This window comes from Microcaecilia unicolor, chromosome 3, assembly GCF_901765095.1.
Source record: "Microcaecilia unicolor chromosome 3, aMicUni1.1, whole genome shotgun sequence".
Classification (NCBI taxonomy): Eukaryota; Metazoa; Chordata; class Amphibia; order Gymnophiona; family Siphonopidae; genus Microcaecilia; species Microcaecilia unicolor.
In genome coordinates, this window is record NC_044033.1 from 320,727,395 (window position 1) to 320,739,868 (window position 12,474).

Here is a 12,474-nt window from a genome sequence, read left to right on the forward strand (position 1 = left end):
GGTCCTTAATAAATCTGAATACATGGCAGAAATCCAACATCAATTGGCAGATGAGAATACCTATTGTAAATTGTTAGAGGACCCTACTCCTCGTTTGATTGAACGGGTCCAGGAGGTTACAAAGGAAGCTTTACATTTTGGTTCCTTAGTAAAAAGGAAAGTCAATTTTTGTGTCCGGTTCATCCAGTGGTACCTATATTTTACCTGGTTCCTAAGATTCACAAAAGGCTTCAAGCTCCTCCAGGTAGACCTATTGTGTCCTCGAGGAATTCGCTGTTGGAGCGTGCCTGTAAGTATGTGGATTATTTTTTAAGCCCTTTGGTGCAAGAAATTCCAGCGTATATTAAAGACACTTTAATATACGCTGGAATTTCTTGCACCAAAGGGCTTAAAAAATAATCCACATACTTACAGGCACGCTCCAACAGTGAATTCCTCGAGGACACAATAGGTCTACCTGGAGGAGCTTGAAGCCTTTTGTGAATCTTAGGAACCATGTAAAATATAGGTACCACTGGATGAACCGGAACACACTTCACATTTTTACAGATTTTGAATGGATTGATGGTGAATGAATCGTGCCTATTAGTCACCTTGGATGTGTGCGCGTTATATACTTCCATTCCACAAAAAGAAGCCATGGAAGCTGTGAAGAAGGCACTGGATGATCGTCCTCGGCCTCATGTGGTCCCTACAGATTTTCTTATGCATCTTACAGAATTGGCTTTGTTTAACAATCATTTTATCTTTGATGATGAATTCTATCTTCAAATTTCTGGTATACCCATGGAGGCTTCGTTCGCCCCCTCTGTAGCAAACATCTTTATGGGACAGTTTGAGGAGAAGTATGTTTATAACAACACGAGGTTTGCCCAGGTGCAGTACTGGGGCCGCTACATTGATGATGTTTTCCTGGTATGGCAGGGCTCTAAGGATCAACTAGGGGATTTTGTACAAGATCTTAATAGTAGTCATGCAACTATTAAGTTTGAATGTAACTTTCATTTTAACCAGGTTAGTTTTTTGGATGTGTTAGTGAAGAAGGAATGTGGGATATTAGGAACAGAAGTTTTTGTTAAGCCCACGGATAGAAATTCCTTACTTAAATACGACAGCATGCACCCTTTTCATCTTAAACGCAGTCTTCCCTATTCGCATTTCCTCCGGTATCGCAGGATTTGCGATACTACTCAGAGGTACCAAGAACTGGCTGGGGGACTGCAAGATAAATTTAGAGAGAGGGGCTATCCAGACAAGCTGGTTAAAAAATCTTATAAACGAGCTTTGTATCAACATAGGGATTTACTTATCCAAGATAATTATCATACTGGGACTAAAAGCATGGATAAAGTTATTTCATGTGTGTTGAAATTCACAGATAGATCATCCCAAATTTCTGCTATATTAAGGAAACATTGGAATGTGATGCTTACCCAGGAAGCATTCCAGGATCATCATCTTATGTTATCTTTTGCTCGGAATCAAAATTTACAGGCTCAACTCAGTGTAGCTGATGTATGGTCGCATATAGTACAGCTTGAAGGATACCATCAGAAGTGTAGTCACTGTTCGATTTGTGACATTACAATTGAGAGTTCTGAGTTTAAATCTACGGAAGGGAAGACTTACAAATTGAGACACAGAACTACATGTGAATCTAAAAATGTGATTTATATTTTTCGGTGTCCGTGCAATTTGTTGTATGTAGGGCACACTACTCGTCAATTTAAAACTCGGGTCATTGAACATCGGCACTGTATTACAAATTCTAAGTTGGAAGCACCTATGACTCGCCATTGTGTGCAGGCTCAACATCATTTCAATCAGTTACAATGTATGGTCATTGACCAAGTTCTAATGGGTAAGAGAGGGGGGGGACGTTAATCAATTTTATGGCGTAAGGAACAACATTGGATCTATCTATTAAAATCGGTTATACCACAGGACTAAATAGAAACATTGAATGGAATGCTTACTACTGATGGTTTGTAAAAGCAGTTTCCCTTGTTTCTTAAGTTCTGATTAGATATGTAATTATGTAATGATGCAGTGACATCATCCTAAGAGTATAAGTAGATCTATACCTAATTTCCTGCTTCTGCTCCATCCTTGTTATGTTTCAACGACACAGATTCAGCTTTCATTGTAGCGGTGTTGAACTTTAGATGGATCTTTTGAAGCGCCCTTCCTGAAACAGCCATAAATTTGGCGAAACAAGGCGCTCTTGTTGAAGGGCTGACGTCCTTTATGCTTGGTGGAAGAATCGAAGGGCTGACGTCTTTCTTTTTTGTTTGAAAACATACTTGCAGGGCTCCGGAGCCCCTAGGAGGAGTGTCGGCTTTCAGCATCTACAGCAGCTCACAGGAACTCACAGTGTGTTGCAGCCCACAGCTGTTCATAGCAATTTACAGCAGCATCAGATACCATCAAGATTTGTGGACTAGAGAAGGTCTGCTTAATTAAAGCTAAGTACCAACTTTAGAGGGGCTAGTTTGCTGATTGACAGTAAAAGCCAGCATGAGGAAGTTTAATTCAATGCCTGTTTAATGAACTGTTAAGATTGCCGTGTCCTCCGATTGGGGTAGTTTTTCCGTAGGTAGCCTTTATTGCAGGTTTTGGGCTGGGATTGGTCTGTTATTGTTTAGTTGGGTGAGTGCCCCTTTATTAGTTAGTATATAAGAAGGTAAGAGAGTTTTTCACCTCATTTGCTTTTTCTCACCAATTGTGAGTTTTTTTGCTTCTGGGTTTTTTTTCTCTTTGTCCTTCTCAGGAAACCAGTGATATTAACCTACTCCTGATACAACAAGGATAGTATAAATACTTTTGTATTTTTCCTGTTTGGAGGTTTGAGGTTTCAATTGTTTGTAATATATTTTAAGTGGAGGTTTTTCCACAATTAAAGGGACACTCACAAACTAATTGTATATAGCAAACTCCTTGTAGAGAGTTAGAGTATTTCAATAGAGTTTGTTTTTCTCCTATTTAGTATTAGAGTGGCAGGGGAGAAAGGAAATTTGTTGGATATGGATGGAATGGAGGGCAGGGAAAAAGGAGAAATGTTGGAGAAGGATGGAGGGAAGGAATGATAAAGGAAAAATGCACACGGATGGAGTGGAAGGGAGAGAGGAGAAATGCTGGACTTGGATGGAGGGGAGGGAAGACAGAGGAAGTACATGCACATGGATGGAAGGGAGTGGAGTGAGGACAAATGCTGGATATGGATGGAGGGAAATTGCTAAATTTAAGGGCTGATTGGAACACTTTGAGGGCAGATGTTGAAACTTGAGAAGGGTAGGGATAGGGCTACAGATGGTAGACAGGATGCATAAGGGGACAGAAGAATGGTGGACATGGTGAGAAAAAAAATATCAAATGGAAAGAAGTCACTGCATAAAACAGAAGACACTGGGACCAAAGCTAATAGAAAACTAAATGATCAGACAGCAAAGGTAGAAAACATTTTTTTAATTCAGATTTTATTAATTGGAATATGTCAGCTTTTGGAAATGTGCATCTGTGATATTTTGCGTGCAAGTTTCAATTTTTCTAGTATTGCTGCATGTTGAGTCTGACTTCTTGAGGTAACTTTCCAGCTCAGTATTTTGCCTTCATATCTGTTGTGTCATGTGTTTTTCATGTGTGATCAAGATGCAGTATTCTGCTAGCGTGTAGTATTTGCAGCCCTTTTTTTTCACTAGGTTGTGTACTGGTGTTTTAGAGCCCGGTGTAATTATAGTGCTGCCTTTCCACGCATAAGGTTGTAACTCGGCCTGTCCTTGGAATTAGTGCTGTTATGGTTTGGTAAGGTTATGAGTGTGTTTTTGCACAAGTTTGTGTATAGTGTTTTGCAGTGGAGAGATTGTGTATTGGCCTTACTGAGGTGGCACAAAACATCAGAAAGGGTTTTAGAGCCTAAATCATGACACACTACCTCTTGAAGGATTCTACATATAGTCGTTCATAAAAGGAGCTCATTGTGAATACTATCCACCCTAAAAGGGTGTTTAGTGGCTCTACATGAGAATTGTGATATTATGATCCCTTGTTTCATATTGTTGACAGTCTGCATTTCCATATGGATGGTATATTGGTATATTAGGTCTGTCCAATGCAATATTTATGGTACAGTAAGGTTATGAGTGTGTTTTTGCACAAAGTTGTGCACAGTGTTTGCGTTGAGCGATTGTGGTTAGTATATGCTTTGAGCAATCACTTTATTCTTTGACATATGATACATATCTAATATCTAAATTTAATAAAAGATATTAATTGTGATTATTTTATTTTTACTTATTTTTTTTCTGTGTTGTCATACAATTATGGATGTAAGCCCCGCCCTGGCCCCACCCCTAACCCCGCCCCCTTTAGCCTCCCCAAACAGTTGGACCACTATGGCTTGGGTTCTGTTATGGGAATTCACCTTTGTTTCCAGGAAGTTTAACTCAAGCTATTTTATACTTTGGATTGTGTCATTCAGGATAATTAATAAGTTGCAGTGAGAATTTGTAACCAAATACTGCTGTACACACCACAGCTACAGGAAGTTACATAGACTGTGAGCTAACTTCTATTTCTGGGACCATCAATGGCACACATAGGGCAATGTCCCTGTGCTTGACTTCTGTTTTCTGATGCTGGTGCTACAGTGCTGACCTCAGGAAGCAGTGGGCTGGTTGAACAATAATACCCAGATGATCAAAAGCAAACGCCGGCGCTAGAGGCTGTTAGCACCGTACTAGCGCCGGGCGTTTGCTACCGCCCCATGATTAGAGCCCTCGAGCACGTGAAACAATGTGCTCGAGGGCTCTCTGCGCAAGTTGCCTACAAATGCATGCTAAACAGGGCATTAGGTATTCCTCCCCAATGATCAGTGGCCAGCGCGCCAAAATTTGGGTCGCTGGCTGTGGCAAACCCTAACGCCAGCTCCAAGCTGGTGTTAGGGTTTGCAGATCATTGGGGAGGAATGGTGAGCCCTGTCCAGCATGCAGTTGCATGCTGGCAGGCCCCGTTCCCCCCCAAAGCAAACCTGCCAACAAGGGGCTGGAGGTCTGGCGAACCTCCGGTCCCCCCGATGATCCCACCCCCCCCCCCAGGTTCAGGGAGGGCTGGAGACCCACCGGGTCTCCAGCCCCCCTGAAAATGGTCCCTGGTGGTCTAGTGATTCCCTTATATGGTCTGTAGCCCCACCCAGCGCATCCCAGGATGCACTGGGCAGAGCTCGGCACCACCATTTTGCGGCGGCGTCAAGCCAAGGAAGAAGAGGGAGGCAGGCTACCTCCCTCCTCCACTAAGGTAGGGGGGCCGGGAGGGGCTTGTCTTTAACGGTGGACCACAGGGATCGTCAGACAATGCTAGGGGGGGGGGGGAGTTGGGGTGGGCTGGAGGTCCGGCAGACCTCCAGCCCCCCCTGTCACTTACTGGGTGGGAGGGGTTTTGGCAGGCGGCCACTAGACCACCAGGAACCATTTTCGGGGGGTTTGGGGGGGGGCTGGAGACCCATTGGATCTCCAGCCCTCCCTGAACCTTGGGGGGTGGGATCGTAGGGGGGACCGGAGGTCCGTCGGACCTCCAGCTCCCGTTGCTTGGGGCAGGGGTAGTCAGGGCCTGGTGGTCCCATGGACCTCCAGCCCGTGTTTGACAGGTTTGGGCTTTTGACAGCCCAGACCTGTCAAAGAAGTGCGGGAGGATCGTGCTGAGCGCATGCTCAGGCACAATTTGCCCGCACTTCTACCCCATGATCAGAGATAATTGCGCTGCTTAAATTTGCATGCATTATCTCTGATCATCCGTGCGGTAAAGTCCCGCACTGTTCCAGCGCTATTTTTAGAGCACTGTTTGGAACAGCGCGGGACTTTTGATCATCTGCCCATGAGTGAGTAAGTAGGATGGGGAGATAAAAGGGAGACTAACAGGGTGGTGATAGTTGGATAAGGGGGGTAGAGATGGAACAATAATAGATGGTTGGGGTGGGGAGCGAGACAGGAGGGTGATGCAGATCCAGCAAGGCAATTGGTCTCGCAAATAAATGAGCAATTGATTAAGTGGTTCATCCGCAAGGAGAGGAAATTCATAGCTGGGGCCTTTAATTTCATTCAAATTATTAATGCATGTTAAGTGGGCAGTAATCCTTAAAGAGACGCATATCAAATATGGTGGTTATGTCAGGATAGATTTTTATAATATCATTTGTTATACCTCCATGAGGCTGCCAACTTCCATTTTCAGTACCTAAAGTAAGGTGCCTAAAAGGCCTATGTTAAGTCATATAATTTTTGTTGAGAGGTTGTGACAAATAAAGCCCTAACTGATTGATAGATGAACCTCTGAGTGGATTTCTTCTTGTGTCTTTCTCTTTGACCATATCCATTCCCTCTTATCCCAAATTTTAAAGAGAAGTTATATATTTTGGACCAGATTATATGGCATCAAACAAATTGGCAGTTTATACAATATGGATAGTGGGCCATTTCATGACTAAAATTTAGATACAGCCATTTACGTGAACTTAAAGCTGGTGTATATTTAGGTGTAGATCGGGTATATTCAGTAACATTGCATATAATGTTTAGGAACACCCACAAAATACCCTTGCCCCTCCCATGGCCACATCCTCATTTGAGATCAGTATGGTCCAATTTACATAAGAATATCAGAATAGCCATACTGGGTCAGACCAATGGTCCATCTAGCCCATTATCCTGCTTCCAACAGTAGCCAATCCAGGCCACAAGTACCTGGCAGAAACCCAAATAGTAGCAACATTCCATGCTACCAATCCCAGTGCCTTCCCTCTTGTCCATCTCAATAGCAGACTATAGACTTTTCCTCTAGGAACTTGTCCAAACCTTTTTTAAACCCTGATATGATATTCACCATTACCACATCCTTCATCAATGAGTTCTAGAGCTTAGCTATTCTTGAATGAAAAAAATATTTCCTCCTATTTGTTTTAAAAGTATTTCCATGCAATTTCATTGAGTGTCCCCTGGTCTTTGAAAAATCGATTCACCTTCACCTCCTCAACACCATTCAGGATTTTAAGAGCATAAGCATTGCCTTACTGGGAAAGATCGAAAGTCCATGAAGCCCAGTATCTTGTTTCCATTCCACAGTGGTCAATCCAGTGCACAAGTACCTGGTAAGCTCCCAAAAGAGTAAAGCAGATTTTATATTGCTTATCCTAGAATTCTACTACTACTACTTATCATTTCTATAGCGCTACTAGATGTACGCAGCGCTGTACACTGGCCATAAAGAGAAAGTCCCTGCTCGACAGAGCTTACAATCTAATTAGGACAGAGAAACAGGACAAAGAATATGCAGTGGATTTTCCCCAAGTCCATCTTAATAATGGCTTATGGACTTTTCTTTTAGGACCTTATCCAAACCTTCTTAAAAGCTTGCTAAGCTAACTTCTTTTCTTACATTCTCTGGCAACGAATTCCAGAGTTTAGTTACTCGTTGAGTGAAGAAACATTTCCCCTGGTTCATTTTAAATTTGCTACTTAGTAGTTTCATTGTATGCCCCCCAGTCCTAATATTTTTGGAAAGTGTAAACAAGTGATTCACATCTATCTGTATACTTCTATCACGTCTCCCCTCAGCTGTCTCTTCTCCACGCTGAAGAGCCCTAGCCACTTTAGCCTTTCCTCATTAGGAAGTCGTCCCATCCCATTATATCATTTTTGTCACCCTTCTCTGTACATTTTCTAATTCCATTTATAGCACGCCCCTTGGCTGCGATGCTTGTAGAAGCTGGGACTGAGTTCTTTCTGCTGTTGGAATGTGAGGCTGCTATGAAGCAAGTCTCCCAAAAATACAAAACAAACAATTAAAAAAAAACTACTGCAATCCAAATTGTAATTCCAGTCCAGGATTTCAGTCTGGTTTCACCAAAACAAAGTAACAGTCAGTGCTCCTTAGCATAGATAGTTCTTTCTGATTGCACAGCCCTCTGTATTGTTAGTCCTCCTATGGTTTAAATCCAGAAAAGGATGGCACACTTCACTCTCCCTCTCCCTCTCCAGATAAGAAAAACTCCCAGACCAAACAGTTTAAGGGTTTGTATTTCTGCAGACTTGAAAACTATCAGAGAACTTAAATGTCTCCCACTTCTAAGCACAGTCTTATCTCAAAATAAACACAAAATGAAACTTAGAGCACTGCTACTCCTTATCAGTTAAAGTTCATTTTTCAGTTCAAAACAGTTCAGAAATAGTTACCATATTTTTCAGACTATAAGACGCACCTAGATTTTAGAAGAGGAAATAGGAAAAATAAATTGAAGCAGAAAAGTGTGGCGGAGATCTGCTGGAGGACCACAGGTTGTGCAACACTCTTGAATGGGGACAGCAGTTTTGCACAACCTGTGTGGCTCTGCAGTGGAATTTGTTCTCTCCTGCCATCCATGTCCAACGATTCTCCTCTCTCCCCTGCCCTCCCATCCCTTCCATGTCCAGCAATTCTCCTCCCCTCCCCATGTCCAGCCATTCATTCAAACCCCCGCTCACCTGCCCGCCCGCCTGCCTGTCCGTCCTCAGCTCTCCGACTTTCCGTTCGTGCAACCGTGCTCCCTGCAGTAAGTAAAGCAGCAGGCAGGCAGGCTCGCCTCCTCATCACTTCCCTTCCCTCTCAGCGCGTCCCGCCCTCACGGAAAGGAAGTTACATCAGAGGAAGGCGGGACGCGCTGAGAGGGAAGGGAAGCGATGAGAAGGTGAGCCTGCCTGCTTCTTTTACTGCTGGTTCACCACGACTTCGGGGTAAATTAAAGATTTCAAAACAGGGAGCACGGGTGCATGAACGGAAGGGAGCGAACAGGTGAGCCGGACCTCACAAAAAAAGCACTGGGCGGAGTTGAGGCACGCCGTGCAGGGCCCCTTTGAGCATGAGGCCCTATGCGGTCGCAATGCTCACTTTGGCCTAAGTCCGGCCCTACCCCCCCCCCCCCCCCCCCACAGCGAGCAGGTACGCTACATTCGGACTGTAAGATACACCCACATTTTCCTCCCAAATTTGGGGGAAAATGCGTCTTATAGTCCAAAAAATATGTAATTGCTTTTCAATACCTCTTGCAACAGCCCCAGCATAACTTACACTGGGGTTTGTCCCCACTTCCCACTTTACTGGTCCTGTCCTCCCACAGGGACAGTGCGAAAGAAATGTAGAGTGCATTGAATCATTGAAAATTCTAGCAGCCATCTTCCATCATTCTCTGTAACTACATCCATCCTTCCTCTGTTCAGGAAGTGTGATCTATGGCGCAGTTTGGGACACATCCTGATCAACCCACTCATTGCCTCACTTCCTACCTCCTCCTTCTTATTAGCCCCTGGAAACCCCTTCCCCTCCCAGCCACAGCCCGTGTCCATTTTAAACTGCTTGGTTAGCCAGGGAGCTTGGCTAAATAGGGATCCTGGTCTGTCTTTAAGGGCTGTCTCTGAGATGGCATGGAATCTGGCTGTTTGAGTACCTTCCCTTTGTCTTGCCAGGCCAGGTTTTCTACCTCTCTCAAAAACCTGGGCTGTGGTCCAGGGTAAAACAGGGGGGGAATTCTCCCTGCTCTGCCTGCCATCTTTAGGTAAAGCTACTGAGTCATCACACACTATATCTTTTTTGAGATGCGGTGACCAGAACTGCACACAGTATTCGAGGTTGTGATTGCACCATGGAGCCGATTCAAGAAATTACAAGATTGTCAGTTTTGTTCTCCATTCATTTCCTAATAATTCCTAATATTCTATTTGCTTTCTTAACAGCTGCTACACATTGAGCAGATGGTTTCAACATATCAACAATGATACCTAGATCCTTTTCCTGGGCGGTGACTCCTAATGGAGAAACTTGCATCCTGGAATTATAATTTGGGTTCCCCCTCCCTACATGCATCACTTTGCACTTGCTCATATTACAAGTCATCTGCCATTTGGATGGCCAGACTCCAGTCACGTAAGGTCCTCTTGCAATTTTTCACAATCCTCTTGCGATTTAATACTTTGAATAACTTTGTGTCATCAGCAAATTTAACTACCTCACTAGTTAGTCCAATCTCTAGAACATTTACAAATATGTTGAAATATGTACAAATATGTTGAAAAGCAGGGGTCCAAGCAGAGATCCCTGGGGAACCCCACTATCTACCCCTCTCCTTTGAGAATATTGACCATTTTACCCTACTCTCTATCTGTAAACCAGTTTTTAATCCACAATAGAACATTGCCTCCTATCCCATAACGTTCTTATTTCCTCAGGAGTCTTTCATGAGGTACTTTGTCAAATGCCTTTTGAAAATCCAGATTACACAATATTGGACCGGCTCACCTTTATTCACCCCTTCAAAGAAATGTAGTAGATTGATGAGGCAAGATTTCCCATGATTAAATCCTTGTTGGCTTTCAGGCTTATTTTCGAAAGAGAAGAACGCCCATGTTTTGACAGAAATCGGAAGATGGGCGTCCTTCTCACAGGGTCGCCCAAATCGGCATAATCGAAAGCCTATTTTGGGCGTCCCCAACTGCTTTCCGTTGCAGGGATGACAAAGTTCATGGGGGCATATCGGAGGTGTAGTGAAGGCGGGGACTTGGGTGTGCCTACACATGGGCGGTCTTCGACCCATAATGGAAAATAAAGGGCATCCCTGATGAGCATTTGGAACGACTTTACCTGGTCCTGTTTTCTAAAACCAAGGCACAAAAAGGTGCCCGAACTGACCAGATGACCGGGGTACAAGTATATCGTAGTGATAGGATGGACCGGACTGGTGGAGGGGTAGCATTATATATTAACGAGAGACTTGACTCAGATAGATTACAAATTCAGCAGGACAAAAATCACACCTTGAATTATTGTGAAGGAAATTCCCATGTATAAAGGGAAAAGGACGGTGATAGGAGTGTACTACTGTTATGACCTGGTGAATGTGAGCCCTTGTGCCCCGACTGAGCACGGTGGAAGATGAACTGGCACCGCACTCGATCAGGCAGCCAGACAACCCTAGCTTCACCTGGGGAACGACCACCGTTCCCTGGGAGTTGAGCCCCAGGTGCAGGCGGCCACCAGGACTTCTGGAACCGGCGGGTTGCACAACCGCTGACCAGGCTGGCAGGCAGGCAGACACAGTCCAGGAGCAAAGAGTCAGTGAAGCAGCAAACAGAGAACAATCTGAAAGTCTGGGCAGGCAGCAACACAACGTGTGGTCAGTAAACAATCCAAGGTCAGGAACACAGGAAAACACTGGAACAGATGAAGACCACAACCTCTAAGCGAAATAGAAGCCGAAGCATGGAAGGACTGGAAACAGGGCTTTAAATAGAGCAGGAATTAGACTCCTCAAGCCAGAAATTTTGCACTTGGGGGGTGTCTTCTTTTAAGGTACCCCTGCAAGTGCATAGTAAGGCTGGGGGGGGAAAAAGAAATATGTATTTACTGAACCTGACATCTGTCAGCATTAGTAGCCTCAGTTAAAATGGAGAATGCTTTAAAGAATAATGTATAATTTCTTAGCAGAGAATGATTTACCTGGCAACTTTTTCCTATATTATTCTCCCCTTAGATTACCTGATATCTTGGATCTCCCATTATGGACTTGAGTGTCGTATAAATTTGAAAGTGTTATAGATTTATATGCTTGTTTTTTGAGAATATTTTCCTTTTACAATAATTCCTACTTATCGATACTTTCCTAAGCAAGATGTTTCTTGTAAATATTGTTTAAATGAATAAAAAGATAAATAAAAAAAAAAAAAAAAAAAAATAGAGCAGGAATTAGGATCAACCATGAGCAGCTGTTACAAGATGGCTGCCCCATCAGCAGAGGTGCCTACATACAAATATGGGCTTCCTTCCTGACCTCGTTACTCCAAGATGGCTGCCCCCTCCTGAGCTAGCCAAGATGGCTGCTGTCCATGATCCAACCCGGATGACGGCTGCTAGGTTAGGAAACAGAAACCAACCCATCCTGGAGAAGTGTAGCAGAGCGTAACAACTACCATCCACCTCGCCAGGATGAGCAGGTAGATGCAGAAATGATAAAAGAAATCAGAGACGCAAACAAAATGGGCAATGTGATAATAATGGGTGAATTCAATTATCCAAATATAGTCTGGGTAAATGTAACATCGGGACATGCTAGAGAGGCACAATTCCTTGATGAAATCAAGGACAGCTTTATGGAGCAGCTGGTGCAGGAGCCGTCGAGAGAAGGAAAAATTCTAGACTTGGTCCTTAGTGGAGCGCATGATCTGGTGAGGGACGTTATGGTACTGGGGCCGCTTGATAACAGTGATCAAAATATGATCAGTTTTGAAATCAACCTTGAAGTAACTATACACAGGAAGTCAAATATGTTAGCGTTTAACTTTAAAAAAGGAGACTATGATAAAATGAGAAGAACGGTTAAAAAAAACTTAGGGGGGGGGGGGCAACTGAGAGGGTTCAAGATTGTACAACAGGCATGGACACTGTTCAAAAATATCATCC

At 43.7% G+C, this 12,474-nt stretch overlaps 1 protein-coding gene across 1 annotated transcript in view; it reads left to right on the plus strand.

Moving 5' to 3' along the window:
• Positions 1–639: 639 nt before the first annotated feature.
• Positions 640–12,474, plus strand: part of LOC115464676 (vomeronasal type-2 receptor 26-like) — a 52,557-nt gene continuing 40,722 nt past the window's right edge. Inside the window, exon 1 of the mRNA XM_030195037.1 lies at positions 640–915. Coding sequence (XP_030050897.1) covers positions 640–915 — 276 coding nt within the window. The remainder of the gene's footprint in view (positions 916–12,474) is intronic.